This window comes from Lissotriton vulgaris, unplaced genomic scaffold, assembly GCF_964263255.1.
Source record: "Lissotriton vulgaris unplaced genomic scaffold, aLisVul1.2 SCAFFOLD_2637, whole genome shotgun sequence".
Classification (NCBI taxonomy): Eukaryota; Metazoa; Chordata; class Amphibia; order Caudata; family Salamandridae; genus Lissotriton; species Lissotriton vulgaris.
Genome location: NW_028249799.1, coordinates 222640 through 249030, shown reverse-complemented (window position 1 = coordinate 249030; position 26391 = coordinate 222640). Strand labels below are relative to the sequence as shown.

Sequence of the window (26391 nt, the reverse complement as noted above, 5' to 3'; positions counted from 1 at the left end):
GGGTGACATCGGGGCTCAGTATCTGGGGGTTCCTCTGGTACATACGGCTCTGGCATACTTAGACCTTAATGTTGGGAGAGTAGTGAAGGGTCCACTGGGTTCTGGAGACACTTATTTCTGTCCCTTATAGACATGATTGCAATAGTGAACATGATAATATTACTGTGCTGTCGCTATGCCCCACAGCACCTTTTATGTGGTCCCCAGACATTATTTTCCTACATTGGATAGCCTCTGTGGGGCTAAAAGCATAGAAGAGTGGGACTCCCCACTTTACAAAGGACACAGAGTCGGGGAGGCCCCCAATTTGGAGTTCTATTATATGGCAGCTCAATTGCAGCATGCAGTTCACTGGCTGGATGACAGTGACAACTGGGAGAAGCGACTTTTAGCGGGCACGTGCGGTAGACGACCTTTGCCAATCCTTCTGATACTTGACTCTGGAGTTCTCACATTGCTCCCTTATACTGTACAACATGCGCCTATCACCCGGGCGAACATTGTGAGACGGGTTATGTGACGTACCCGCTATGCACCCGACATGCCGCTCTGTGCGGTGCAACTTTTCTAGTGCATCACCGAGTCAATGTCAATGCATAATTGAAAGATGGAGGTTGTCATTTAATGGGAGATCTATATGTTGATCAGTGTTTTATAAGGCAGGAGGAGGCGAGGACTTTCTTTAATGCTGTATATGGCCCAGAGATGTCATTGATATCTCATCGCTGCTGGGCTTTATGTGACGATTTACCAGAGGCCGCTCTTCCCGTACAGGCAAAATGGGACGCTTTGTTGGGGGACCCTTGTCAGCAAGGGAATGGATGGAGGTTCAGGAGGGAGTTAAGTTAGTTCTACTGTGCGTTTCAAACCCCTTCGACATAATTTTGTGCACCAGACTTACTTTACCACACGGACACTACATGAGATATACCCGGCCCGCCCAGCAGCATGCCCACTTTTTCATCTATGCTGTCTGAGAGTCGCGGGAGCTGCAGACACCGCCTATATACGGAGGCGCCGCTGAGGAGGTACTGTCTCAAAACTGAGGGGGGTGATTGTAAGGTGGATGGCTGATGGGACATTGAGATAACCAGGGTTTATTTACAATAGCTCACTCTTTTCATTGAAGTGCTGGCCTAACACGGAAGCAGGTTGGGAAGGTGGTGAGGGGGATAAAACATATTACAGCATACACCGCCGTAGATAATGCAGGATGTTTTTCTCTCCCCAGTATAACAAGACTGGTAGACCTCCGCTGTTAGCTCCATTGAATATGGATGAGCGATATGAACTTTATTTGCAAGAGACTTGTGTGGCCTTTCATCTCCCTTTGTCTCGCTTCCTTTGATATGTCTGTATTTGCTAATCCTCCAACATGCTGTACATCTTTCACTTATATTTGGACAGTGGGGGTGGGGAGGAGGATGGACATCTCGAGATGGATTCCTATTGGATTGTGTGGTCAATGTGATATCCCTATATGCCAGTAAAGTTTGTGTTTTTAAATACGCGTGGTAGGAACACAGGGTTTCACCAGCAAAATGTTCCGGATGACTCTGCCACTGATCAAGTAGTTTCCTTAGCTCAGTGTTTACCTTCAGGGCAGTATTCCGAACTGTCTCGTCAAGTATCAATGGCTTGGGTTGTTTGATACCAAAAAATATCCAGTGGAGAAGCCTGTGACAGAACAGGATGTACTGGGTGTCACACTCTGCAGTCACTGAGAGTGGTAATCCTGGAATCAGTGTGACACATTTCGAGGACGCACTCACTGGTTGCCCCTTTAAAGACTCATCCTATTAGAAGCTGAACGCTTTTCAAGAGAGGATCTGTATTGTAGAGCAACTAACTGCACGAGGTGAACTTAAAAAATGTACTCAGGCCACACTCTACCATGCACAACTGTTGCAGGCAGGTAAAACACACACTGCTTGTACACTGACAGGATTCATGAACAGCTCATCACAGCTGGCATCAGCCTCACGGACATAAGACTGAAGCACTCGCTGCATCCGCCCTGTCCTGCACAGCTCCTGGACGCCTGCCACAGCTCTTCCGCAAGCATGGCTTGGCACAAAAAGTGCCAACGTCACCAAGCATGATTCATGAGGTGTTGAAAAATAATACCCTTAAGAGGAGGAAGCAGTATGTGTAAGAACAGACAGGGCGGGTTAAGGAAAGTCTGAAAACCAAATCTAGGCAGCAAAGGCACCTGTGTGGGCCCGTTGTGAGCCTAACACTGTGACAAGGTAGATTTCGAGAGAGTGCTTTGAAGTGATAACTCAAAAATCCTTCATGCACAGCTCAGAGGAGTCACCTGCCATCAGCCTCACTAAGAGACAAGACTGAAGCACTCACTGCATCCGCCCTGTCCCACACAGCTCCTGGACGCCTGCCACAGCTCTTCCGCAAGCATGGCTTGGCACAAAAAGTGCCAACGTTAGAGTCATGAGGTGTTGAACAAAAAAAACATTCTGATGAGAAAGCAGCGTGTGGGAGATCAGAAAGGGAAGGGCTCAAGAAAGTCTGAAAACCAAACCTAGGCAGTGAAGGCACCTGTGTGGGTGGGTTCCCATTGTGAGCCTGTCACTGTGAAAAGCTAGAGTTGGAGTGAGTACTTTGAAGTGATAATTACAAAAATCCCTAGTTGACATGTTGCTCGATGCTACAGTGTTGCCATGTCCAAACACTGGCCCCAATGTGGCCCTGGCCCCAAACACACACTCATGTTATAGAGCCGGTGACGTGGCCTGTGTAGCTGAGGGCGAAGTGACCGACCTGTGGGAAAGGCTTGTTTGACAAAGCTGCACAAAACATCGGTGAGCGTGGTAGGTTTGTCCTGTAGGTTTGTGCAGACTGGGCATAGAGGATAAAAGGTAAACAGAGCGCGGTGTACATGAAGCGGGCGCCAAACTCATTAATAAAGTTTTTTTTTTTTAAAGAAACAGAGAGCTGTGTCCCGGCCCTGCATGAGCTTCACGTACACCTGGACCGCACTCTCTGTAAGTAAGTAAGTAAAACATTTGTAGAGCGTGCAAATGTGGAGGTGTCTGGGCGCTAAGTGTGGCATATAACGTGAGCTGTTCGAGGGAGGGGAATGTTCCATTTTATTCTGAGGGGAATAACCAGTCCTTCAGCATTTTCCTAAACAGGAATCTGTTCGTTTGTAGCCTAGCGCAGACCTGCCACGCATTCAAGAGCTTTGCTGCCCGATGGGAAAGACTTCTCGCCCATCTGGCCTTTTGACCTTCGGGGACCTGAACTAGTCCTACGTTGGCTGATCTAAGGTCCTGTCACAGGAGGTACCAAAGGAAGAGTTTCTGCATGTCAGACGAACCCTCGCCATATAGTGCTTTATGCACCATGCGCAGAGCCTTGAGTTCAGTGCGTTGCAGGACCAGAAGCCAATGGAGCTCCCTGACGCTGTTAGAAATAGAGTGGTATTTAGGGATGTTGAGCAGCACCGTGCTGCAGCATTCTGTAGAGACTACAGTTTTACTAGTTAGCGCTTGCCGATGCCCAGAAAAAGCGCGTACAAGTAGACAATTCTAGACAGAATTCATGTGACTACTACAGGCTTCCTGAGATCCTGGGGGAAAAAAGGCACATTTTTGCGCAGGATATTTAGGACAAAGAAACAGGAGGAAGTCAGGAGGTTGATCTGACCTGCAAAATGTAGCTGATCATCGAACATAACTCCTAAGTTTCTGGCCTTTGCAGACGGACCGGGCAACCGCCTGCCTCTGCTGGCAACCATGAATGGTTCCACAGGAATGGTCTTTTCCCAAATTCGACGACCTCCGTTTTATCTGTTGTCAGTTTGAGGTAATTCAGATGCATCCACAACATGATGTGCTTCAGACAGTTGTGAAATCTCCTAGCCAGTTTCTGCACACGAGGAAATAGATATAACTATCTGAGTGTCGTCGGCACAGGAGACCGATGAGAAACCGTGAGCTTTGAGCCACTTAGCCAGAAGAGTAACGTAGATGATAAACAGAGTCGGTGACAATGCTGAACCTTGTGGGACTCGGCGTGGGAGGGAGAACACCTCTGATTTAAAATTATCCCAGCACACCCTCTGTTCCCTGAAGGTAAGAAAAGAGGGGAGGAGGGTTAGAGCGGTCTCTTTAAATACTATTGCCTTCAGCCTCTGCGTTAATACCAGATGGTTGACCGTATCAAACGCTGCTAAGAAATCAGGTAGGATAATGACAGCTCTCCCCCCACAGTCCAGCGGTCTGCGTATCTCCTCAGTGGCCATAACGAAGGCTGATTCTGTGGAGTAACGTGGTCTAAAGCCATGTTGGGTGGAGTCTAAGAGGTTGTTGGACTCTAGGTAACCGGTTAGTTCCTGTAAATGTAAAATCCATATTTGTAAAGCGCAAATTACTCGCCCTTACAGGTCTCAAGGCGCTGGGGGCCGTCGTGGAAATTAAGTGAGCTATTGCCCAGAGTCACATGGTGCGAGCTGAGCTGCCGCCGGAGCCGGGGATCGAACAGTGAACCCTGTGCTCCGAAGTCAGCTACCCTGGCCACTGCACCACAACTCTTCACACCTCTCCAGTTCTTGATTGATTAATTTTTCTAAAATCTTAGCCATGAGCGGAAGCCAGGATATAGGCTGGTCATGTTTTACTTTGGTGGGGTTTGAAGAGGGTTTCTTCAGAATGGGCCTGATGCAGGCTTTCTTCCACGAGCCAGGAAAGTTCCCTGACAGGATCACGTTGTTCAGGAGTGGAGACAAATGGGTACTAACCCTGTCCGAGGCCAGACAGAGTGCAGCGGAAGGACGGGGGTCTGTAGGGGAACCAGATTTAGTAGATAATAGCAGGTCATTTTATTTCTACGCCGTTAGAGGGGAGGAATCAGACAATTGGCAGGAGAGACAGTTTTCAGGAATGATGTCATCTGTTAGCATAATGTTGGCTTTGTTTAGGGCACTCCCTGAAAGTTCATTGTTGACTGTTTGAACTTTGGTCTGGAAAAAGTTTGCCACTTTGTTACAGAAGGCTTGATCTGCTGCAAATTGATTCTACGCAGAAAGTTAGACAAGGCAGTGACGGTGTTGAAAAGCTCTCTAAATGAGCTTTTTACAGCCTCTATTTTGTTTGTGAAATAATTCTTGTTAGCACTTTTAACCCGTTACACGCGGCGGTAATTCTGCCGAGGTGTGGGCGTTTTCGTGCGTGGGCGGGGTCACGTCGGCCATTGGCCGACGGCAGCACTGGGGAGGTAGTGCTTCCGTCGGCCAATGGCCGACAGCAGCAAGGAAAGGGTTAATTGATTCCTTGTTTTCAACTACGGCTAATCTGTAAGCGGGTTTACCCTGCTCACTATAGTCTGCCCTCCAAGTGCGCTTTAGTCGACTACACTTTGATTTTATGAGTTTTAGTTCTGAACTTTTACTGGGGCCAACTGGTCAATTGCTGATCTGATCCATCTATCAAGATTATCAGCAGCTTATTGTTGTCTGGGCCTAGCAGGGGATAGTTTCTATCAAGGGCCTCAACTAGATCTTATTTCTTAATTTTGTGCCATGGTCAGGTCTTAACAGGAGACGGCTATTTGGGGGTGGCACCTTTGTTTCCGGGCGAGGGAGTTTGAAGAAAATGGCCTTATAGTCAGTCCATGTTAGGGGCAGTATTTCGTCCAGGGTAAGGTTAGAATTATTTGTGAAAATGCAGTCCAGTGTGTGACTGGCCTTGTGCGTGGGTTCTGAGATAATCTGAGTCAGCCCAAATCCTGCCATATTATCTAGCAAAACAGATGTATCTGCGATGTTTCTGCATTCAAGGTGAAAATTAAAATCACCAAGAATCGTTAAGGTAGGGGAATCTAGGCATGATTCCATAATTATCTGCTGTGATCGTGTAAACAGGGCTCTCGGCCCCAGAGGCTGGTAGAGGAGTAGGCCAGGTAGGGCCAGCTTTAGCGCTAGTGGCGCCCGGTGCGAGAATAATTTTCGGCGCCCCCAAACCCCAGGACCGCCTCCTCAGATTCGCTCACTACCACCGGACATAGGTTCCCCTCATCTCTCTGAACATAAGTTATTGCTAAACACACTGCCCCCCCCCCGCCTCCCCGAGTGTGGCGCCCCCTCCACAGGTTAGCGCCCAGTTCGGCTGCACCAGTCGCACTGCCCTAAAGCCGGCCCTGAGGCCTGGGAAGGACAAAGTGTTAGTGATTTTAATGTTAACGGTCATAGCCTCTACTCCAAGCATCTGTAATTGCTTTGCCACCGCCCTTATGCCCCTTCCTGTCCACAGTGGCCAGTTCATAGCCTGCAGGTAGTGCTGTAATCCAGTTGGGCTCGGACGTTTTATTAGCCCAGGTTTCCGATAGGAAAACCAGGTCAGGGTTAGACGGCTGCATCAGGCATTCAAACTCATATTTGTGATTGATCAGAGATCTAGTATTCAGCAAGATACAGGTTAGGAAGTTTCCAGCAGGGTCGAGGGATTTATTTTCCCTCTTTAAATTTTAGGTGAGTGCACTGATGTAGAAGGGGCTCCAGTGGCTAAATCTATGACGATGTTGTCCCTCTTAGGACTTGGAGAGGGTTTGACTATGGGAGTGTTAGTTGTATCCGTGACCATTAACGTAAAGTTACAGGAGTTACACTGAAAGGGAAGGTTGTCCCTTTTCCCCACCCATAAATGGGAATTCACACACTTACCATTATTGTAAGCAAGTGGCTGTTTCCTAGTGTAGACAAGGAGGGGAAAAAAGGCAGGGGTGCTGGCGCATGGCACATTCCAGGCACTGGCGGGCATAGATAGGCCGGTCTTTGGAGCATCGACACCGCAGCTGCGCGGACGCATCAGCATGCTATTTTATCCCCTACATGCAGAAAACAACTGGCCCGCTGACCTTGTGAAAGGCGGACCCGCTCTTACATACAGGCACCGCAGGTCGAGGGGGGAAGTGCAAATGGAGTCAATCAAGCAGTAGGTTTGTGAGCCAAAGTGCAATGGTGCAGTTTAAAACAATTTAGAAGCATTTGCATTCACAGCGTCTAGCAATTCCAATCAATTTCATAAGCAAAGTTAGAGCAAATACTTCACACGGTACGCAGTCGCGTCAGCATGCCTTTTTGAAAGGTGGGCTCCCCTCTTACATACAGGCACCGCAGGTCATGCGGAAGTGCAAATGTATTCACAGTACTTTGCACATACAGGTAACAGGGGCAGAGTATTTCGGAAAACCCTTTTCGGACCACAATTTCCAAAAGGTTCGCCTTGAATGTGATATGCCCCTCACCCCTGTCCCCACTTAATGACTTCAAACCACTGTACTGGAAGATCAAGCTTTTAGGGCAAGTACAAGTGAGGTCCTAACACACTACTTTACTGAGAACTGAGGGTCGGCCACCTCTAGACTTGTGGGCTGGGAGGAACTGAAGGTGGGGGCCTGGGGGAACAGTATCAGGAATGTTGCGGGGTCCACGCTGACATCTGCAAGTCTAGATGTCTCTGGGAGTGCTCAAGTGAGCTGCTAGAGAGGACCCGGAGGCCAGGCCAACCCTGACAAAGGCGTCTGAGAGGCATGCCCATCTGATAAGCCAATTGAGTTGCGTGGATTTTCATGCCTGAAAGGCCAAGATGCGTGTTGAAGGACACAAGTCAGGCCACTGCTGGCATGGTTTTTCAGCAGCACAACCCCTGTACCGCCTATCACCATGCTTAAGGATGCAACACAATGCCTACTGACTGACCACCCAATCAGATATACACACTGCCTTTACTACACACTACCAGGCATCATATGACCCCCCTCCATTTGACAGAAAACCTTCTGTCAATGACTTCCCCGTAGATATCGAGTTCCCGTGCCTCAACCTCCTCGAAAGGGAAGAATTAAATGCTCCACACACTGTCCAAGAGATCAGGGCAACCATCCGAAGTGCTGTCACCAAGAAACCCCTCAGTCACGACGAGCTCCCTGTTGAGTTCCTCAAAGCTTACAATGCTCTCCTGGCCCCGAAACTACCAGAGCTCCATCAGGCTGCTCTAGAAGAGGGATGTCTCCCGCCAACCTTATGAGAATCACTACTGGTGTCCTTGCATAAGCCGAACAGGGACCCCTTGGTGGTAACATCTTACCGTCCAATCTCAATGATAGGGACAGACTACAAGATACTCAGTAAAATTGTAGCCCTAAGATTAATGGAGCTTTTACCTCAGTTGGTGCGCAGGGACCGAAATAGTTTTGTACCTGAGAGATCCACCACTCGCAAAATTTAGCGGCAATAAAGAGTGATGGAGTTAGCCTTGCGTCGCTATCCACATGCAGCCTGTCTAATGTTGGACCTAGAAAAGGCTTTCAACACAGTGGACTGGATGGACCAGTTTCTGAACTAGCCAGATTCAGCTTTAATGGCCCATTTCTCAGTCAACCTCACCTTTTTAACACTGGCCCTACTGCCCAGGCACCTGATATCACCTCTATCAGTGAGCCGGAGAACCTGAAAAGGATGGCCCCTTTCCCCACTTCTGTATGCGTTAGCAATAGAGCCATTGGTCCATAAGCTGCACCTACAAGGCATGGCCTTGGGGATGCCGTTGCCTGATGAGCTCCATGTAGCGGCCCTAGATGCAGATGACGTACTAATATATGTACATGACTTTTGTGAATGGGTTGCGGAAATTTAACAGATCCTCGAAGACTTTCTCACAGCCTCTAGCCTTGCTGTTAATTGGGCTAAATCATGTGTCTTCCCCTTGAGATGGGAATGCCAACCCCTAGGTGATACAGATGGACTCCCACACCTTGGAATGGGAACCTAACTCCTTTCGGTATCTAGGCTTCCGCATTTATCATAACACTTAAGATATTATAGATGGTAACCTCACAGGCACCGTCTCCTCTCTCCATCCCCAAAAGCAGTTGTACAGCACACTGCAATTGTCTGTACCGGGGCGAGTAGCCCTTGCCAAAATGATGATGCTGGCTCGGTTATTGTATTTTTTTCACAATCTCCCCATTCATATTACGAGAAGCACGTTCCCTGCCCTGCATGCAACTCTTGCCAGCTTCCTTTGGAACAAAGGCAGGAGAAGAGTAGCCCTGCACATTGCACATATTGCAGCTACCACTAAACAAGGGAGGACTAGGGGCACCAAATTTTAAGAACTATTATCTGGCAGCCAGCTGTAATGGTCGGCACGAAGGCTACCAGGGCGGCAGACAGAGGGAATAGGCCTGATGCTGGTGAATAAAGCAAGAGAAATGATAGACACAACATTGCTCCCACAAGTGCGACTCCGCACAGGGGCTAACTCCTTGTTGCAGGTGGCATACGACAGTTACAAGCGGGGCTTGCGCCTTACGACATGCCATACTCCATACTCACCCAAAATACGACTAGACACTATTTTGACCTTCTGCACACACACTGGAAGGGAGGGTGTTCGAACATGGGCTGATGCAGGAGTGCAAAGTGTTGGGAATTTTGTCCATGACGGTACACTAATGCCATTTGCTCACTTGCAGGAGGAACATGTCTCCCGGTGGAACACTTCCTAGCAGATGGGACTCTGGTGGCAGAGCAAGGCAGCTTATAGCACATAACGGACACAAAGCCAGCGCATCACCAGATGGTCCATACCCTCCAAATGTCAATGTCAAACATTCTTGTATAGCGCACATCTCACCGTGAGGTCTCATGGGCACTGGCCACAAACTTGTCACATGGCTCGCCAATGAGCTTGCGTATAGCCCCTGCAACCCCTTTTTAATGACACGTAGATGCTGGGAAGGGGATTTGGGGTATGAGTTTGCGGCAAAGGAGTGGGATAAAGTCCTTCAATACCTGTGCAAACACTATTGAAACTCGAAATTCCAATACATCCAACACAACATAGTGCACAGAGTGTACCTCGCCTCTGTCAGTTTGCATAAAATGGATGGCTCCTCCACTCACTGCCCCAGATGTTGTGCACGACTCCCCGATATGACTCACATGTTCTGGGATTGTCCAGTAGTGGCTACTAGATGGATGGAGATCACTGACGCTCTTTCTGAAATAACGGTGCGCTCCGACATACTTACCATGGAAGGAGTCCTGTTGGGTCTGTATGAAAAATGTAAAACCCAGAGAGACACTAATCAATTTATCGACCTGGGATTTCTCATTGGCAAATGGTCTATAGCAACGCATTGGAAAGCAAATACCATACCACCCATGCAGCACTGGTGTGCGCCAACCTTAAATTGGGGCAGGGCAGAGGCAGCGACACTACGTCACGTGGAGGTCTGAATGCTCCGCAGGGTCCCCCTGTCATCGTCTTGGGATGGTCTGCTGCAGGACTTGCAGGCCTACCAACATTGCAAAGAATCGCCTGAATTGTGCATGACGGAGTGCCTCCCCCTCACACCCTCTTTTCCTTCCCTTCAGACTGTCGACATCCATGACAGCAAGAAACTAGTCAATGGGAAATGTACAATCATGATAGGGTAAAAAAGAAAATACATTGTGTTACTGTTAGCCAAGCTGAGTTGCTATAGAGCTTCCCTTTATGGAATCTATTCATCAGATACATTATTACTTCTTTTCTGAAGAGATAGTCGAGGGGTTAGATCTAATTGCAGGAGGCAGTGCGTTCCAAAATCTTGGGGCTTGCCCGGAGAAGGAGCTATTGCAAGTTTACTTTTTGTTGAACTTCAGTGGTTTCAGCAGTAGGGAGTTGGTGCATCTTAGGGAACAACAACCACCAGATATTTCTAGTTTAATGGCCAGGTAAGCCTGAGTGTTATGGGGCAGGGCCTTGAGTCATGCAGGCCATCTTCAGCTGGATTTTTACTTCAAATAGGAACCAATTCAGATATTTTAGAACTGGAATCATGTGGTTGCAGCTTTTGGATCCTGTAATAAGCCTGGCAAAGTAGTTCAGTATGGCCTTTAGTGGTGTTAACCCTGCTCTAGGTAAGCCTGCAAGTGCAGCACTCCCGTAGTCTAGTCGGGAAAAAGGTAAGAGAAGGTATCCAGAGGCAACAAGCATTGGAAATGCAATAGGTCTCGCATTAGAAAAGTTGGAGCTATTGGTTTTGTAAATGACAATTTTTTTTTATGTGTTGGTCTTGAAAATATCAAAATTAATAGCTTTGTCATTTACAATGCCAATAGTTTTAACTTTTTGCAAACGTGACACCTATAACGCTACTGTGAAGATTTCACGTGCACAATGGCTAACGTCGGAAATATTAACAAATGACCGCGCGGCTTAAGGCTTCTTCACAGCAAGGAATCACCACATTCATCCTTATTATCATCACTAAAGATAAACAGGTTTCTTAAGCTGCGGAGTGCAGGACACCTTCTGCGCTACAGCCTCGCCCTCAAACACACAGCACAGCACGTGATAGAGGTCCAATATATTTAACAGCGAAAGTTGTTTTCATTATCCAAAGAAAGCAATGATGAGTGCCGAATTAAGGTATTATTTGAAGGGAAGGGAAGGCCATTTGTGTTTAATGTACAATTATATGACCTGGCTTACCACAAGATATACGAACTTTGGACCGCAATCACTTCAAGGAAAGCAGTGAAAGTAAACTTCAAACGCCTCTAACGGATACGCAAGATTTGAATAAACCAAGTGTGGTCCCACATTATCTAAAGCCTTCAGAGCTTTGAAGATGCCTTCTGCGTCAAGATGTTGTTTTACGTAAAAATGAATGCAAGCACGTTTGCAGGGGCTGCTCGATTATACAGAGCAAATATAGACACAGGCGCTGGAGTGCTGCAGTTTATGAAGAAGTGCACTAATATTTGAAACAAAGCAGAATTCGTGAGGTACTGCACAACACAAAGAAGCATGCAGAAACAAATTGTGAAGTGCTGCTGAAAGAAACAAAGTAGGGTGCAAGCAGAGGTGGTCGCTATGATATTCCGTAGTAGCCAATAACATGCGGTGCTGCGGTATGATACAAAGTGTATAGGTAAAGGCGTTGGGTGCTAATCTATAAAGAGCAACGGGCCAGAACAAAGTGCTTGTAACATTTCAGGGAGCTAGGCTCTTATTCTCTGTGGAGTCAAACTATACCTCTGTGAAACTGGGCGCAAAAATATGCAGCCTCGGAGATGCTACCACTACAGTAAGCTGGCTGAAATGTTTCCATGGAGCAGGGAACCTACTTGGATAATTAAGCATACGGATTCTGTATGATCCACAGCAGGAACCTGCTGCTCTGTAACATTAAAAATGCCCGCTGCTACCAGTCAACTAGCGCAGACCTGCGGTAACATGCAGAGCATGATGTCATACACATGGAGAATAAATATGTTGTATGATGCACAGCAGGAGTGAATGCTTCTCACTGAGCGTAGTTCTACTGTACGGTACAGAGCAGAATGGTTGTTGTCACGAACAGAGCATGGATCTGTTGCCAAATAAACGGGGCATGCTGCTCCGATGAGATATAGCAGTACACTGCTCCGTGAGTTGAAGCAGGGCAACTGCTGCGGATAAAGAGAAAACGGTGGTGCTGTAAAATACAACAAGACAAGTAAAATAAAGGGAGACACGGCCTGTCGGCCATGAAACTGCAGGGAGAGAGAGGGGAGGTGCTGGCGGCTGGGGAGGGGGGAGGAGAAATGCGAGCCTGGCGGCCGTGAAACTGCAGGGAGAGAGAAGGGAGGTGCTGGCAGCTGGGGAGGGGGAGGAGAAATGCGAGCCTGGCTGTGTGGGGGGAGAGAGAGGGGAGGAGCTGGCGGCACCAAGCTGGGGAACAGATGCCGAAAACTGCCAATTTGATGCTGTGCACGCGCATTTTAACTCATTGCGCTTGCGCATTGAGCTACAAGCGCCCATGCACTGCATCAAATTGCCAGTAAATCGCCAGCTAGTTAAACCTTGTTTAAGCCCCTATAGTCTCGCTCCGCTCAATGCGCATGCACATTGACAGGCGAGACCTAAAAAGGGTATCAGTTTCCTTAATGTATTCAGATGGTAGTTGGCTCCACTGGTGGTTGCACTGATATGATCTTGCATACTCAGGTATTTGTCCAGAGTTATACCCAGAGATTTAGTAGAGTCAATAACGCGGAGGTCGGAGTTTAGAGCTGCAAGTTGTTTCAGCCATTTATGTTGCTTTATCTGAAAGACTCATTGAGAAATGTCCTAGCTGTAGTGAAGGGAATTTTGTATTCTCTAAGGACGCAGAGGCAATTCATATACAATGGACAGAATGTGCTGTTATTGGTTAATGGTTACTATGGACACTTCCCAAGGACTCACAGGACTTGAAGTTTTACAGTGATTTTTGTGTTATGTTATGTTATGTTAGGGGTTTGGTAAAGCGCAACAGCTGCCCCAGCAAAGAGGCGTCCCGGCGCTGCTAGATCAAGAAACGGGTACTCAAGGATAGCCAGACAAAGACGGGAGCCTATGAAAGTGAGAAAAGGAGGGTTTTAATGGCTTTCCGAAAAGCCAACAGGTTTTCCATTCCACGAATGTGGACCGGCAAGGAGTTCAATAATTTACCCACTAACACCCGGAAGGAGCAACCTCCCATATGGCATAGTTTGATTCGTGGTACCATCACCAGGTGTTGCCCCAATGAGCGCAAGCTACGGCGGGGAAGGTACCAGGTCAACAGTGGGCGCAGCGAAACCGGCCTCCCGGTTTTAAGGATTTTAAATGCCATGACGAGGGCATTGAATTTAATCCGAGAAGCAATCGGGAGTTAATGTAGTCTTCCAATTGTTGCTCTGACAGAGCATCTGCAAGGGAGCCCAATCAGAGTTCTCGCTGCCAGATTTTGGACCCGTTGGAGTCGCAAGATCTCGGCTTTATTCGCACCCAGGAGCAGCACGCTAGCATTGTCCAAGCGAGAGATGATCATGGCTTGAACAAAGAACTGGCGAACTGTTGGCTCAAAGTACTTCAGGATTGGTTTTAGGCCTCTCAGCAGGCCCACACAAGTAGCTGCCACTCTCTTTGTGTGGGTCTGAAAGCTAAGTGAGGAGTCCATCCATACTCCCAAGTTCTTAACTAGGGGCTTGGGTGTTGGTATCGATCCCAGCGATGTGTTTAACTTTGAAACTGCTGGTGTAACACAAAGTGAAGAAAGATAGGCATAATCCTTGCCTCTGGTCCGGACATTAAATTGACAGCGGCCCTCTTCCTCTGTCCTAGATAGTCTCTCATTGGAAGTTGAAAAGAGACACGTGGAACTTTGTTACTTTATGCGAAGGACTCATGACAATGCATCAAACTAAGAACCAGTGCCAAACCACCAACAAACGGCCCAGGTCCTCTAAAACTGGCAGTGGTCTAAGGGATGTCCGGGTTTTATTGAGCAGTGCTTGTTTTCAAGTGCCAACCATAAAGCTCTGCAAACATCACTGTCCTAACAATAGTCTCACCCAACAGGAAATCATACATTTGAACTCCTTCGGCATGAAATAAAAATACTGCACTTTCCTAAGAGTAACACACTGGAAAGTTAAAATGCGTCTTCTCCATCTGTTAAAACTGGCCGCCGGAGAGCACTTGTTCGTCGAGGACATGGCTTTCTATTAATGCTCAACATGTAAAGGGGCAGTAAATATTTTGCTTTTAGTACATGTTTGCAGGAAAGTAGGATCTGCTTCTTATGGTTAACCCCACTTCTTGCTTGATGTGATGCTGTTTTGGACTAGTCTGACTGGGATTCTGCTTATCAGGACCCCAGTCTATCTGCTTTAACCTTAAACTGCTGTGTTATGTACCTAGGTACATCCCACATTGGACACTGAGGTACCCTTGTCAGTCCCTAGTATATGGTACACATGTACCAAGGGCATAAGAACCCCAGAGTTCTCCCTTCGGCTGCAGCATGTACTGTGCCACCCATGAGAGACCATTCAAAATGGAAGTACAGGCCTGCCATTGCAGCCTGTGCAAGTTGTTGCATGCACCACTTACTAAAGATATAGGTCTACTATATCTACGGGTCACTTCACTTATAACCTATAAGTCACCCATCTAGCAGGGTTTTCCAACCCTGAGAGCAGGGTGCTTGGTTCTAAGTGAGAGGGTGCAACTGCATGAGCAGGACACCCCTGCAGCCTAGGGAGTCCCTTCTCCCAGGTTGTCAGTGAAACTATATACTATATAGAGGGGCATCGCGTGACCGCACGATGACCATCTGGAAAATGGATGCAACGAATCCGATCATGTTTGGTAACACACATTTTGGAATCATACCCTTACACCGTAAACGGCGTGGGAGGTATGATTCCAAGCACTAGAAGAGCCTTCTGTAGGCTCTCGGTGTTCCCGGTACCAGCCTTCTTGACCCAGACAGCACACAATGGTTGCTGCCGACCAGAGAGACATTTTTGCCGTCCTGCTGCTGAGCCAAGTTTGAGCAGGAGGAAGCAGAACAATGGACATCCTGTCACAGGGAGGTGTGAACACCTCCCAGACACGATTTAGTGTATTAGGGCTGGGTGAGTGTGCTTACAAGTGACTGAAAGTCTGCATGAGGGGCACATTTGATGTCCCTGTGCATAGTCCAGCTCAAACCAGTTCTGGGAGCAGTTGGCTCCCGCTCTGGTGCAGCACTGGACAAAGGATATGGGAGTAGCCTCCCCCCTGTCCTTACCCTCCCCATGGGACGGTCTCCTGAATCTTCCAACCCCTTTCCTCTGGGTACTTAAGGGCTTACCTGGGTGTAGGTTCCCTAGATTCATTGTGGACAAGAGTCAAAACTCAAACCACTGCACTTCTATTGTCTGGGACTCTGGACTTCGTTTGGGCCAGACTTCGTCTCCCTTTCAGTCTGCTGCATAGTCTGTGCCTGTGCACCATACAGGATCCGTTTTCAGGACCTGTGGAGCATCCAAGACACTTGAAGATAATCTCCCTTGAAGAGAAGGAGTCACTTCCCTGCATTTGCAGGCAGCTAAACACTGCTGACTGGTCTGCTGATCCCGAGCTCCTGCGGGACTCCGAAGGGTTCAACAACAAAGGTGGTGGTTATCGGAGTCTCCCGAGGCCTGAGCTGCCCTCTCACCAAGTCTGAGGTCAGAGTCCCTTGTGAGGACTGCATTAACCTAACCCCTATGCACCGCGTACTTTTACAAGTGCATATGCTTGTTGGCAACTTTGGGAGAAGTGCATTGGGCTCCAAGTGGCCCCAACCTCCGGCAGCTTCTTCCACCAAGATCTTTAGCCACACCGCGTTGTGGGCACCTTGGCCTGCTTCTGCTGGTGAGGTGCTCTAGGTCCTCTTGTGACTCCTGTACCTCCAGCCTGTGGGTTCATTTGAGGGTCCCCTTTGTTTTCCTTGGGCTCCACTGAGTGCTCCAGGCCTGCCCTGACTGTGCTGCTTGTGGTGTGTCTCCTGGACCTTGCTGGTCCCAACTGTGCACCTTCTTGATTTCCTGCGAGGCTTGCATTTGCCAAGGCTTGTTGGTGCTCATGCCAGACACCGACCCTTGGCACTCAACCTCCTTCGTGGGTCAGCTGGTATCCAGGTCCTGGTCATCCTCAGCGTTGCCTGGTCCACGCAGCTGCAGAGTGAAGGTCCCCGCCATTCTTCCTGAAGCACCCAACGTCGGAGGGCATTCATCTTCCAAGTCTCCTAGTCACCCCTGAGTGACATAGACTCTGTCCCCTCTGCTTTAGGTATTTCTCGTCAAGAATCCAGGTTTGGATTCCTCTGGACACTTTCTCCTCTTCCAGCAGCGGTACTTTTCCGAAGTCCTCAATTGGGTTTGACTGCGGTTTCCGACGCCACTTCACACCTATGCACCCGGCCTCCATGGGGTACCACGATATACACGGGTGCGGTGGCTCTCCAACCTTTTCTCATCCACGAGGTTTCTTCAGGGTCCACTAGGAAGGGTCCCTAATCTTTAAAATTCCCATTGTGACTTGCACATAATCAATCAATCCACAGAATTTGTAAAGCGCGCTACTCACCCATTAGGGTCTCAAGGCGCTGAGGGGGGCAGGGGGGGCGCTACTGCTCGAACAGCCAGGTCTTGAGTTGTTTCCTGAAGGAGAGGTGGTCCAGGGTCAGCCGTAGGTGAGTGGGGAGTGAGTTCCATGTCTTGGCTGCCAGGTAGGAGAAGAATCTTCCTCCTATGGTGGATTTGCGGATCCGTGGGACGGAGGCGAGGGCGAGGCTGGTGGATCAGAGCTGGCGGGTGGATGTGTAGAATGTGAGGCGGCTATTGAGGTACTTCGGGCCCATGTCGTGGAGATCCTTGTGTGCGTGGGTGAGGAGTTGACGGGGAGCCAGTGAAGGTCTTTCAGGTGGGCAGAGGTGTGGCTGTGGCAAGGGATGTCCAGGATGAGTCGTGCTGAGGCGTTCTGAATGCGTTGGAGTCTTTTCTGGAGTTTGGATGTGGTTCCAGCGTAGAGGGTGTTTCCGTAGTCCAGACGGCTGGTGACGAGGGCCTGGGTGACCGTCTTCCTGGTTTTGGTAGGTATCCAACGGAAGATCTTTCGGAGCATGCGCAGGGTGTTGAAGCAGGATGACAAGATGGCGTTGACTTGCTTGCTCATTGTGAGGGAGGAGTCCAGGATGAAGCCTAGGTTGCGTACGTGGTCCGTTGGCTTGGGTGCGGTGCCCAGGGCAGGGGGCCACCAGGAGTCGTCCCAGGCGGAGGGAGATGGTCCGAGGATGAGGACTTCCGTCTTGACTGAGTTCAGTTTCAGACGGCTGATCTTCATCCATTCCGCAACGTCTTTCATTCCTTCCTGGAGGTTGGCTTTGGCAGTGGCGGGGTCGTTGGTGAGGGAGAGGATCAGCTGGGTGTCGTCGGCGTAGGAGATGATGTTGAGGTTGTTTTGGGGTGCGATGGCTGCAAGAGGGCTTATGTAGACGTTGAAGAGGGTGGAGCTGAGTGAGGAGCCTGCAGAACGCCGCAGATGACTTTGGTGGCCGTGGATCGGAACTGGGGGAGGCGGACTCTCTGGGTTCTTCCGTCGAGGAACGAGATGATCCACTCCAGGGCCGCTCCTTGGTTCACGGGGTCGCTGAGGCGCTGTGTCAGGGTGCGGTGGCATACCGTGTCGAAGGCTGCTGAGAGGTCCAGGAGGATGAGGGCAGCTGTTTCCCCGTTGTCGAGCAGGGACCTGATGTCATTGGTGGCTGCGATGAGGGCAGTCTCGGTGCTGTGGTTCGCTCGGAACCTGGATTGAGAGGGGTCGAGGGATCCGTTGGTCTCGAGGAAGGCGGAGAGTTGTCTGTTGACGGTCTTCTCGATGACTTTGGCTGGAAAGGGGAGGAGCGAGATTGGCCGAAAGTTCTTCAGGTCCGTGGGGTCCGCGGTGGGTTTCTTCAGGAGGGCGCTCAACTCTGCATGTTTCCAACTCTCCGGGAAGATGGCGGAAGCGAAGGAGCTGTTGATGATGTTCCGGAGTTGGGGTGCGATGATGGAGTCGGCTTTGTTGAAGATGTGGTGTGGGCAGGGGTCGGTAGGGGAGCCGGAGTGGATGGTATCCATCAGGCGGGTGGTGTCTTCGGTGCTGACCGGGGTCCAGGAGCAGAGGGTGGTGGAGGGGGGCGACCTACCTTCGGTGGATGGGTCCATGGTCAGTGCGCCGAAGCTGTTGTGTATGTCGGCGATCTTGCAGTGGAAGAACGAGGCGAGGGAGTCGCAAAGGTCTTGCGAGGGTGTGATGTCATTGTTGCCGGCGCTGGGGTTGGAAAGCTCTTTGACGATGCTGAAGAGTTCCTTGCTGTTGTGGGTGTTGTCCAGTCGTTCTTTGAATGTTGTCTTCTTGGTGGTGCGGATCAGCTGGTGGAGTTTGCAGGTGGCGTTCTTGAGGGCGGTCATGTGATCTGCTCTCTGGTCGTGGCACCAGGCTTTCTCGAGGGTGTTTTTGAGTTTGTTGGTGAACCACAAGGTTTTCCTGCTGCCGGGTCTGCTGGGAGGACTCTTCAGTGGTGAGAGTTCGTCGGTGCAGTTGATGAGCCACTGTGTGAGGTTCCGGGCTGCTTCGTTGGGGTCCGTCGTGTTGGTGGGCGGGTTCTGGCTAAGGGCGGTGGTGAGCTGGTCGGTGGTGATCTTACTCCAGCTTCTGCGGGGAACCTGTTGCGGGTGGTGGTGGGTCGTGGTTCTCCGGAAGTTGAAGTGGACGCAGCTGTGGTCTGTCCAGTGTAGTCTGGTTGAGTGGCTGAAGGAGATGTGCTTGCTGGAGGAGAAGATGGGGTCGAGCGTGTGGCCGGTGTAGTGGGTGGGGGTGTTCACCAGTTGCTTGAGTCCAAGGTTGGCGGAGTCCATAGACTTGTGCAGAGCACGTGGTCGTTTTCTCACTTTGCACGAGCTCTCCGTGGGGTCCCTATCAACTTACCATGGGTGAGTCTGAGTCCCCAGCAATTCTATGTCCTCTCGACATTGTCCTGGCTCGAGTTGTGGTTCTTATACAACTTTCTTGGTATATGGTTTGGTCCCCCCATGGGGCCCTGTGTGTATCAGTGTTATTTACTGTGATTTCTTTGTTAAAGTATTGTGTGAGTTGTGTCTATCTCCATGTAGGAGATAATGCAAAGTACCAGAGTGTGTTCTGTAATAAATATAGATTCTTATACATACTTTCTGTGGTACCTTTTCATTTAATCTATAGTATAAGATTGTATTCTGGTAAAACAAGCTGCTTTACACTCCTTCAAGACTAAGCCTAAAGGCTGCTATCCACAGCTACCACTTGGATATCTTTCTACGGTTGTCTGAGACCTCTTAAATCACCATAAGGGTTATCTGGACTGGTGCAGGGTGCCCACGTACATTAGTGGACAGAATATACCAGGCTAACTTCTTACAGTGTTCGAAGTCACTAATTAAATACTTGGCCAATCAGACTACGCAGCATGTTCAAAATATACCACTCTGTGAGGAATACTCCTAGCGGAGTCCTCAATAAGAAATCCCAGGTACAAAATACGAAGACACCAAATACATAGGGCGCACTACTTTCCTGCAAACCCACCGGCATTGGCCACACAAAGAAGAAATGGGTTATTGTATCATTTTTACCCAGGCATTCTATTCAATGCTTTTATCAGTTCATGAACTGGGGGCTTGTCTCAACCTGGAGAGCAAAGAGCATTTTCTCCAAGTAACAGAGATGTGCCCTATCGTGGCCATTTCCAGTAAGTAAAGACGCTTGCGTCGTCTAAACTCCAACACTTTCTTCTGTCCTAAAGAGAGATTTCTGTCACCATCTCAAGATAGGCATGGATTGGAAGACATATGGAATGGCAGAAAAAAGTCCTCTCCGGTACATCAAATACACAGACACTAGATCAGAAATCAGTTGCACTGAGTATGGACAGACAAGCATTGGTGTTGGGCGAGTTGGCATGGACAGCAACACTGCGAAGGAGACAGACATTCATACTGGGAAGGGATCAAACTGATGGGCTCAGCGTGCCAAAATTGGACCCTGGGATCGGATAAAAATGATATGTCCGTTGGGACAGGCAGGTGGCGCTGACTGAGACTGGACGAAAAAGGTTGTGCACCTGGGACTGAGACACTGACATGTCCCTGAGACAGGATGATACGGATGTGCACACTGAGACAGAAACACTGACATGCTCCCTGAGACAGTATGATCAGGAGGTGCACACTGGGACAGAGACACTGACATGCTCACAGAGACAAGACATCAATGATGTGCACACTGGGACAGAGACACTGATATACCTGGTAGGACAGACACTGACCTGCTCACTGAAACAGGATGACAAGAATGTGCACACTGGGACAGAGACACTGATATACCAGGTAAAACAGAAACGGACATGCTCACTGATACAGAAGGATGATGATGTGCACACTTGGACAGAAATACTGATGTGCACACTAAGACAAGATGGCAATGATGTGCACACTGGAACTGAGACACTGAAATGCTCACTAAGGTAACAACACTGATGTGCACAGTGGGACATATACAGTGACTTACACACCTAGACCGTGGACATGAGCACGAATCAGAGACCGGGCACGGATATGCACACTGGTGAGAGTGATGACAGGCACCAGAACACAGTCCCACACAAAGATGTATGTTGCCTTTTCCTTCGCTATCCACACAATATAAGATTTCTCTCAAACAGTAACACAGTCATAAGGAGCAAAAAGCATCAGAGTGCAGGTGTACTGTGCTCAACATGGAATGGTATACCTTTTACAAACGAAGCGCGTTGGCTGGGCTGATGCATGTATTCATTCTTCTAATTGCGAAAATAAAAGCAACATAACTGAATTCAAGAACTATCAAGACTCCTATCTACATATGATTTATTAATGCCAGGATTTAAAAGATTATATTGTACGCGACATTTGAATTGCTTTAGATATTAGTGGCTCCTTGATACTATATTTGCTATTAGAAGAGAAATGAGTTTTCTCTGAAATTTGACCGCTCAGTAGTGAGGTCAAGTCAAGTGTGAGCACCTTTGCGCTGTATTAGATTTTGAGGACTTATTTACTGGAGCGGTACAAAAGAGGGTGGTGATGGACAAAGCATCTGAACCAATCAAACACTCACACCCAGTCAACAGATGTGGGTTTAATCCATCACCGTTCTTTAGCCCTCTCTGCCACCCCAGTTCAGACATGGCTATATGCAAATCAGTCTGACCCTGTGCCTCATGGGAACAGTCCAGCCCGAACTGCCAAGCCATGCCTTCCCTGGACCAGAAACAAGCTTCCGAGGACCGGTTTCTGGCATTCCAGCCATCTTCAGCCCGGCTTGCTTGAATCCAGTGGCAAAGTGAGCAAGGGACTCACTTCTGAGCATACCCTGCCACACTTATGGCGGCCAAAAGCGGTACAAAAGGGGGTGGTGATGGACGGAGCATCTGAATCAATCAAACACTCACACCCAGTCAAAAGATCTGGGTTTAATCCATCACCGTTCTTTAGCCCTCTCTGCCACCCCAGTTCAGACATGGCTATATGCAAATCAGTCCGACCCTGTGCCTCATGGGAACAGTCCAGCCCGAACTGCCAAGCCATGCCTTCCCTGGACCAGAAACAAGCTTCCGAGGACCGGTTTCTGGCATTCCAGACGTCTTCAGCCCGGCTTGCTTGAATCCAGTGGCAAAGTGAGCAAGGGACTCACGTCTGAGCATACCCTGCCACACTTATGGCGGCCAAAAGCGGTACAAAAGGGGGTGGTGATGGACGGAGCATCTGAATTAATCAAACACTCACACCCAGTCAAAAGATCTGAATTTAATCCATCACTGTTCTTTAGCCCACTCTGTTTTTGCATCATTTACTGGTGCAGCCCATATAGCCCACACTACTGTTCCGTTACCTTTTGTAAATAATTTGTAATATAATCAATTTCACAGCAGAAGTGGCTCCTCCGTTATGATGGAGGAGAGTCACCCCACCTGCCAGAATCCCAAAAAATGACAAATAAAATGATATTAAACCATTGTTTAGTATTGTTCTATTTTTGCTCTTGGAGCTGAAGCTTGGGGCGGACGACAGGTTGGTGGAGGAGTGGTTGCACTGCTATTCAGCGTGCATGACGATCTGGCCAGCCAAACAGTCATGCGCACTGACGCTCTCTCCAACCCGAGCGGTGTTGCCAGGTTAGAGAGAAGCTCCCAGTCAATCGACACACCGGCCGCTGATCAGTGGCACAAGTTAATTTATCTGGGAAATAATACAATGGGTATACAGTTTTATCTGATTGACAAATGTAACGAACAGAGGACCACAAGAAAGAGCGTAAAAAGCAGTTTGTGTTACTAACAGCTCGCTGCTCACACGTGACACAGAGTGGATATTCATGAATAAATTGTGCATGCAACCAAAACAACTCCAAAATGGCCACACCAACTCTTTTAAAATATGTCTGAGTTTCCACTATACACACGGTTACTATAACAATCAAACAGGAGGCCCATTGAGCAGGAGTCAACAGCTGTGGATGCAAGCGCTTTAGCACATAGTCCCATGAACATTTCATCTCATCATGCTAATGTGCTGGGAGAGACCCTGGCACCGTGTGGAAGTGACATCACATGCAGTGCACTCACCTGCAGGAGCACCGCCAGCAGGAAGCACAGGTACCACTGGTATCCGCCCATCTCGCCCACCAGCTTCAGAGCCTCCTCCACGTCCATGGTGCAGAAGAAAGGATTTACAGCTGTGCTCTAATGGAGGGCACTCCCGGGCAGCAGTCCATCACAGACACCCTTAATGGACATGAACTACTGGCATTAGCAACACGGGACAATGCAAGACGGAGGCCCAGTGCCACCCCACATTGCAAGATTGTTAAAAGCCATGTGGTGAAATTGCAACTTTGGGCAGTATAGAAGGTCAGCTATCCAGAGGCAGCCTAAGAAGCTGAATCTTTCTGCCCTGAATAAGGGTCAAATCACTGAGGCAGTACAGGAGCACCGGTGGGGCACCTTTGGAAACCACCCTGGAGACTGGTACTACAGAGGGAGCATGGGAAACAGGCTCTGATGGTGAATGGGTAGATGAGGTGCTGGTAGGATGGTGGCAATGGGGCTGGGTCAGTAAAGCTTCCAGTGCCACTATAGTCTGGCCTGGGATGAGGGCCTCTGGCTCTATTCGAATGGCCCGCAGTCTGTAGGGTAAGGCTGGGCGGCAGATTGCGAGGACTGAACGCTATGATGGGAGATAGTTTTGTGGAGGCAGCAGGACCAGAGCTTAAGTGGCGCGAATGACCCTGCAGTGAAGATGGAATGAGTCTTTAGTACCTATCAGTGCCCTTACATGATCTGAGGTGAGCAGGTATGAGCCATAAGCATCTAATACTGCCCAGTAAGGGCCTGGAATGGGGCTGGTGATGCAGGGGCAGCTGGACCAGGACACTGAGGGACTGAATGTGCCAGCAGTAAGGATGGGATGCACTTGTAGTATCTGTCAATGTCCTTAACTGCCCTGCAGTGGGCAGGTATGGACCATCAGCATGTGGTACTGCCCAGTATGGGGCTAGTGATGCAGGGGCAGTTGGACCAGGACACTGAGGGACTGAATGTGCCAGCAGTGAGGATGGAATGTACTCGTAGTACCTATCAATGCCCCTACTGCCCTGCAGTGGGCAGATATGGGCAGGAGCCTCTGGCACTGTCCTGTAGTGGGGCTGGTGATGCAGGGGCAGCTGGAGCCGGGCACTTGTGGTCTGAATGTCCCTGCAGTGGGGAAGGGAAGAGCCTTTAGTACCAGTCAATGCCCCTAAGTGCTCTGAGGTGGGCAGGTATGGGGCAGTTACCTATGGCGGCACTGCCCTGTAAATATCTGTAGTGGGGTTGGGGATTCAGGAGCAGTTGGACCAGGGCACTGGTAGTCTGAATGGCCCTGTAGTGGGAATGGGATGAGCCTTGAGTACCTGTCAATGCCCCTAAGTGCCTGGGGTGGACAGGTATGGGCAGTAATCTCTGGCACTGCCCTGTACTGGGTCAGGGGATTCAGGGGCAGCTGGATAGGGCACAGGCGGTCTGAATGCCCCTACAGTGGGGCTGGGGTGAGCGTTGAGTACCTGTCACTGCCCCCAAGTGCCCTGAGGTGGGCAGGTATGGGCAGTGCCCTGCAGTGGGGCTGTGGTGCAGGGGCAGCTGGACAGGGCACTGGTGGTCTGAATGCCCCTGCTCTGGGGATGGGATGAATCTTTAGTACCTGTCACTGTCCAGGTGTGGGCAGGTATAGGCAGTAGCCTCTGGCACTGCCCTGGGGTGGGCAGGTATGGGCAGTAATCTCTGGCACTGCCCTGTACTGGGTCAGGGGATTCAGGGGCAGCTGGATAGGGCACAGGTGGTCTGAATGCCCCTACAGTGGGGCTGGGATGAGCCTTGAGTACCTGTCACTGCCCCTAAGTGCCCTGAGGTGGGCAGGTATGGGCAGTGGCCTCTGGCAGTGCCCTGCAGTGGGGCTGTGGTGCAGGAGCAGCTGGGCAGGGCTCAGGTGGTCTGAATGCCCCTGCTCTGGGGATGGGATGAATCTTTAGTACCTGTCACTGTCCAGGTGTGGGCAGGTATAGGCAGTAGCCTCTGGCACTGCCCTGGGGTGGGCAGGTATGGGCAGTGCCCTGCAGTGGGGCTGTGGTGCAGGAGCAGCTGGGCAGGGCTCAGGTGGTCTGAATGCCCCTGCTCTGGGGATGGGATGAATCTTTAGTACCTGTCACTGTCCAGGTGTGGGCAGGTATAGGCAGTAGCCTCTGGCACTGCCCTGGGGTGGGCAGGTGTGGCTGCTGATGCAGGGCAGCAGTGGATGCCTGCAGACGCCCCCTGGGCACCTCTCCTCCAGCCTGGCACTGCCCTGGGGTGGGCAGGGTCTGGGCCTTGCAGTGGGGCTGGTGATGCAGAGGCTGCAGACGCCCCCTGTGACCCTGGGCACCCCTCTCCTCCTCCCCCTGGCATGGGCTGTCCCCGAGCACTGACCTCTCTCTCTGTCCCGGGCTCTCCCTCTGTTACCTCTGCGGCCCCGCCCTCTCCTCTGATACGGAAGCTCCGCCCATCGCTCCGCCCCATGGGAGGGGCCTGGCTGCAGGCCGCTCCCCGTGACACCGACGTCGCTCTCTGTGACGCCACGCGCGGGAAACAGGCCTGGTCCTAGTGACGGACGTGACACTAAGGAAGGACTACGAAGAGCCTTGTCGTCGCCATGTTGGTACAGGAAGCGAAGGAAAGTAGCAGGCCGTCTGCGGCTTCCTCGTGTTCAGCCGAGGGACGAAACTCCCAGTTTTAAGTTTGTGGCTCCCTACAGCTCGAGGCCGGCTGGTTTCGTCACAGACTGAGCGCGCGGCCCTCGTTCTCCAGTCCCGGCCTCAGCTCCATCTGCGCTAAGATGGCGGCCACGCTTGCAGCGCTGCTCGCCTTCCGTCTCCAGGGCGCGAACCCACCCAGTGCGAAGTGGACACGTGTCTGTGCGCGCGCGGGTCCATCGCAGCCCTGTCTGGAGGCCATTCATCCACACCGGACCACTTTGAAAACAAGCATTGGCAAAGCCAACATGTCGCACCCCATGCAAACAAGCAATGGCAAAAGCCAACAGGTCGCGCCCGTGCAAACAAGCACTGAAAAAGCCAATCAATCAATCAAAGCATTTATATAGCGCACTACTCACCCAGAGGGTCTCAAGGCGCTAGGGGAGGGGGGTCCGCTACTGCTCTACAGCCAGGTCTTGAGCGGTTTCCTGAAGGTGAGATGGTCCTGGGTCAGGCGGAGGTGGGTGGGGAGGGAGTTCCATGTCTTGGCGGCGAGGTAGGAGAAGGACCGTCCCCCTGTGGTGGCTCTACGGATGCGGGGGACGGCGGCGAGGGCGTGGCCGGTCGATCGGAGCTGGCGTTTGGGAGCGTAGAAGTTGAGGCGGCTGTTGAGGTATCCTGGGCCTTGGTTGTGTAGGGCTTTGTGTGCGTGGGTGAGGAGACGGAAGGTGATTCTCTTGTT

The 26391-nt window shown here is 50.2% G+C and overlaps 1 protein-coding gene across 2 annotated transcripts in view; it reads right to left on the bottom strand.

Annotated features, from left to right (window-relative positions):
* Window positions 1–25456, bottom strand: part of SLC22A15 (solute carrier family 22 member 15) — a 107735-nt gene extending 82279 nt beyond the window's left edge. The window contains exons 1-2 of one of the 2 annotated variants that reach the window (XM_086950415.1): window positions 25384–25456; window positions 23011–23169 (exon numbers count right to left, since the gene is read on the bottom strand). In XM_086950415.1, coding sequence (XP_086806541.1) covers window positions 23011–23097 — 87 coding nt within the window. In that variant the 5' untranslated portion in view covers window positions 23098–23169; window positions 25384–25456. Of the gene's footprint in view, window positions 1–23010; window positions 24502–25383 lie in introns of those variants that run through there. The other variant, XM_086950414.1, reaches the window with a different exon arrangement.
* Between the last annotated feature and the right edge of the window lie 935 nt (window positions 25457–26391).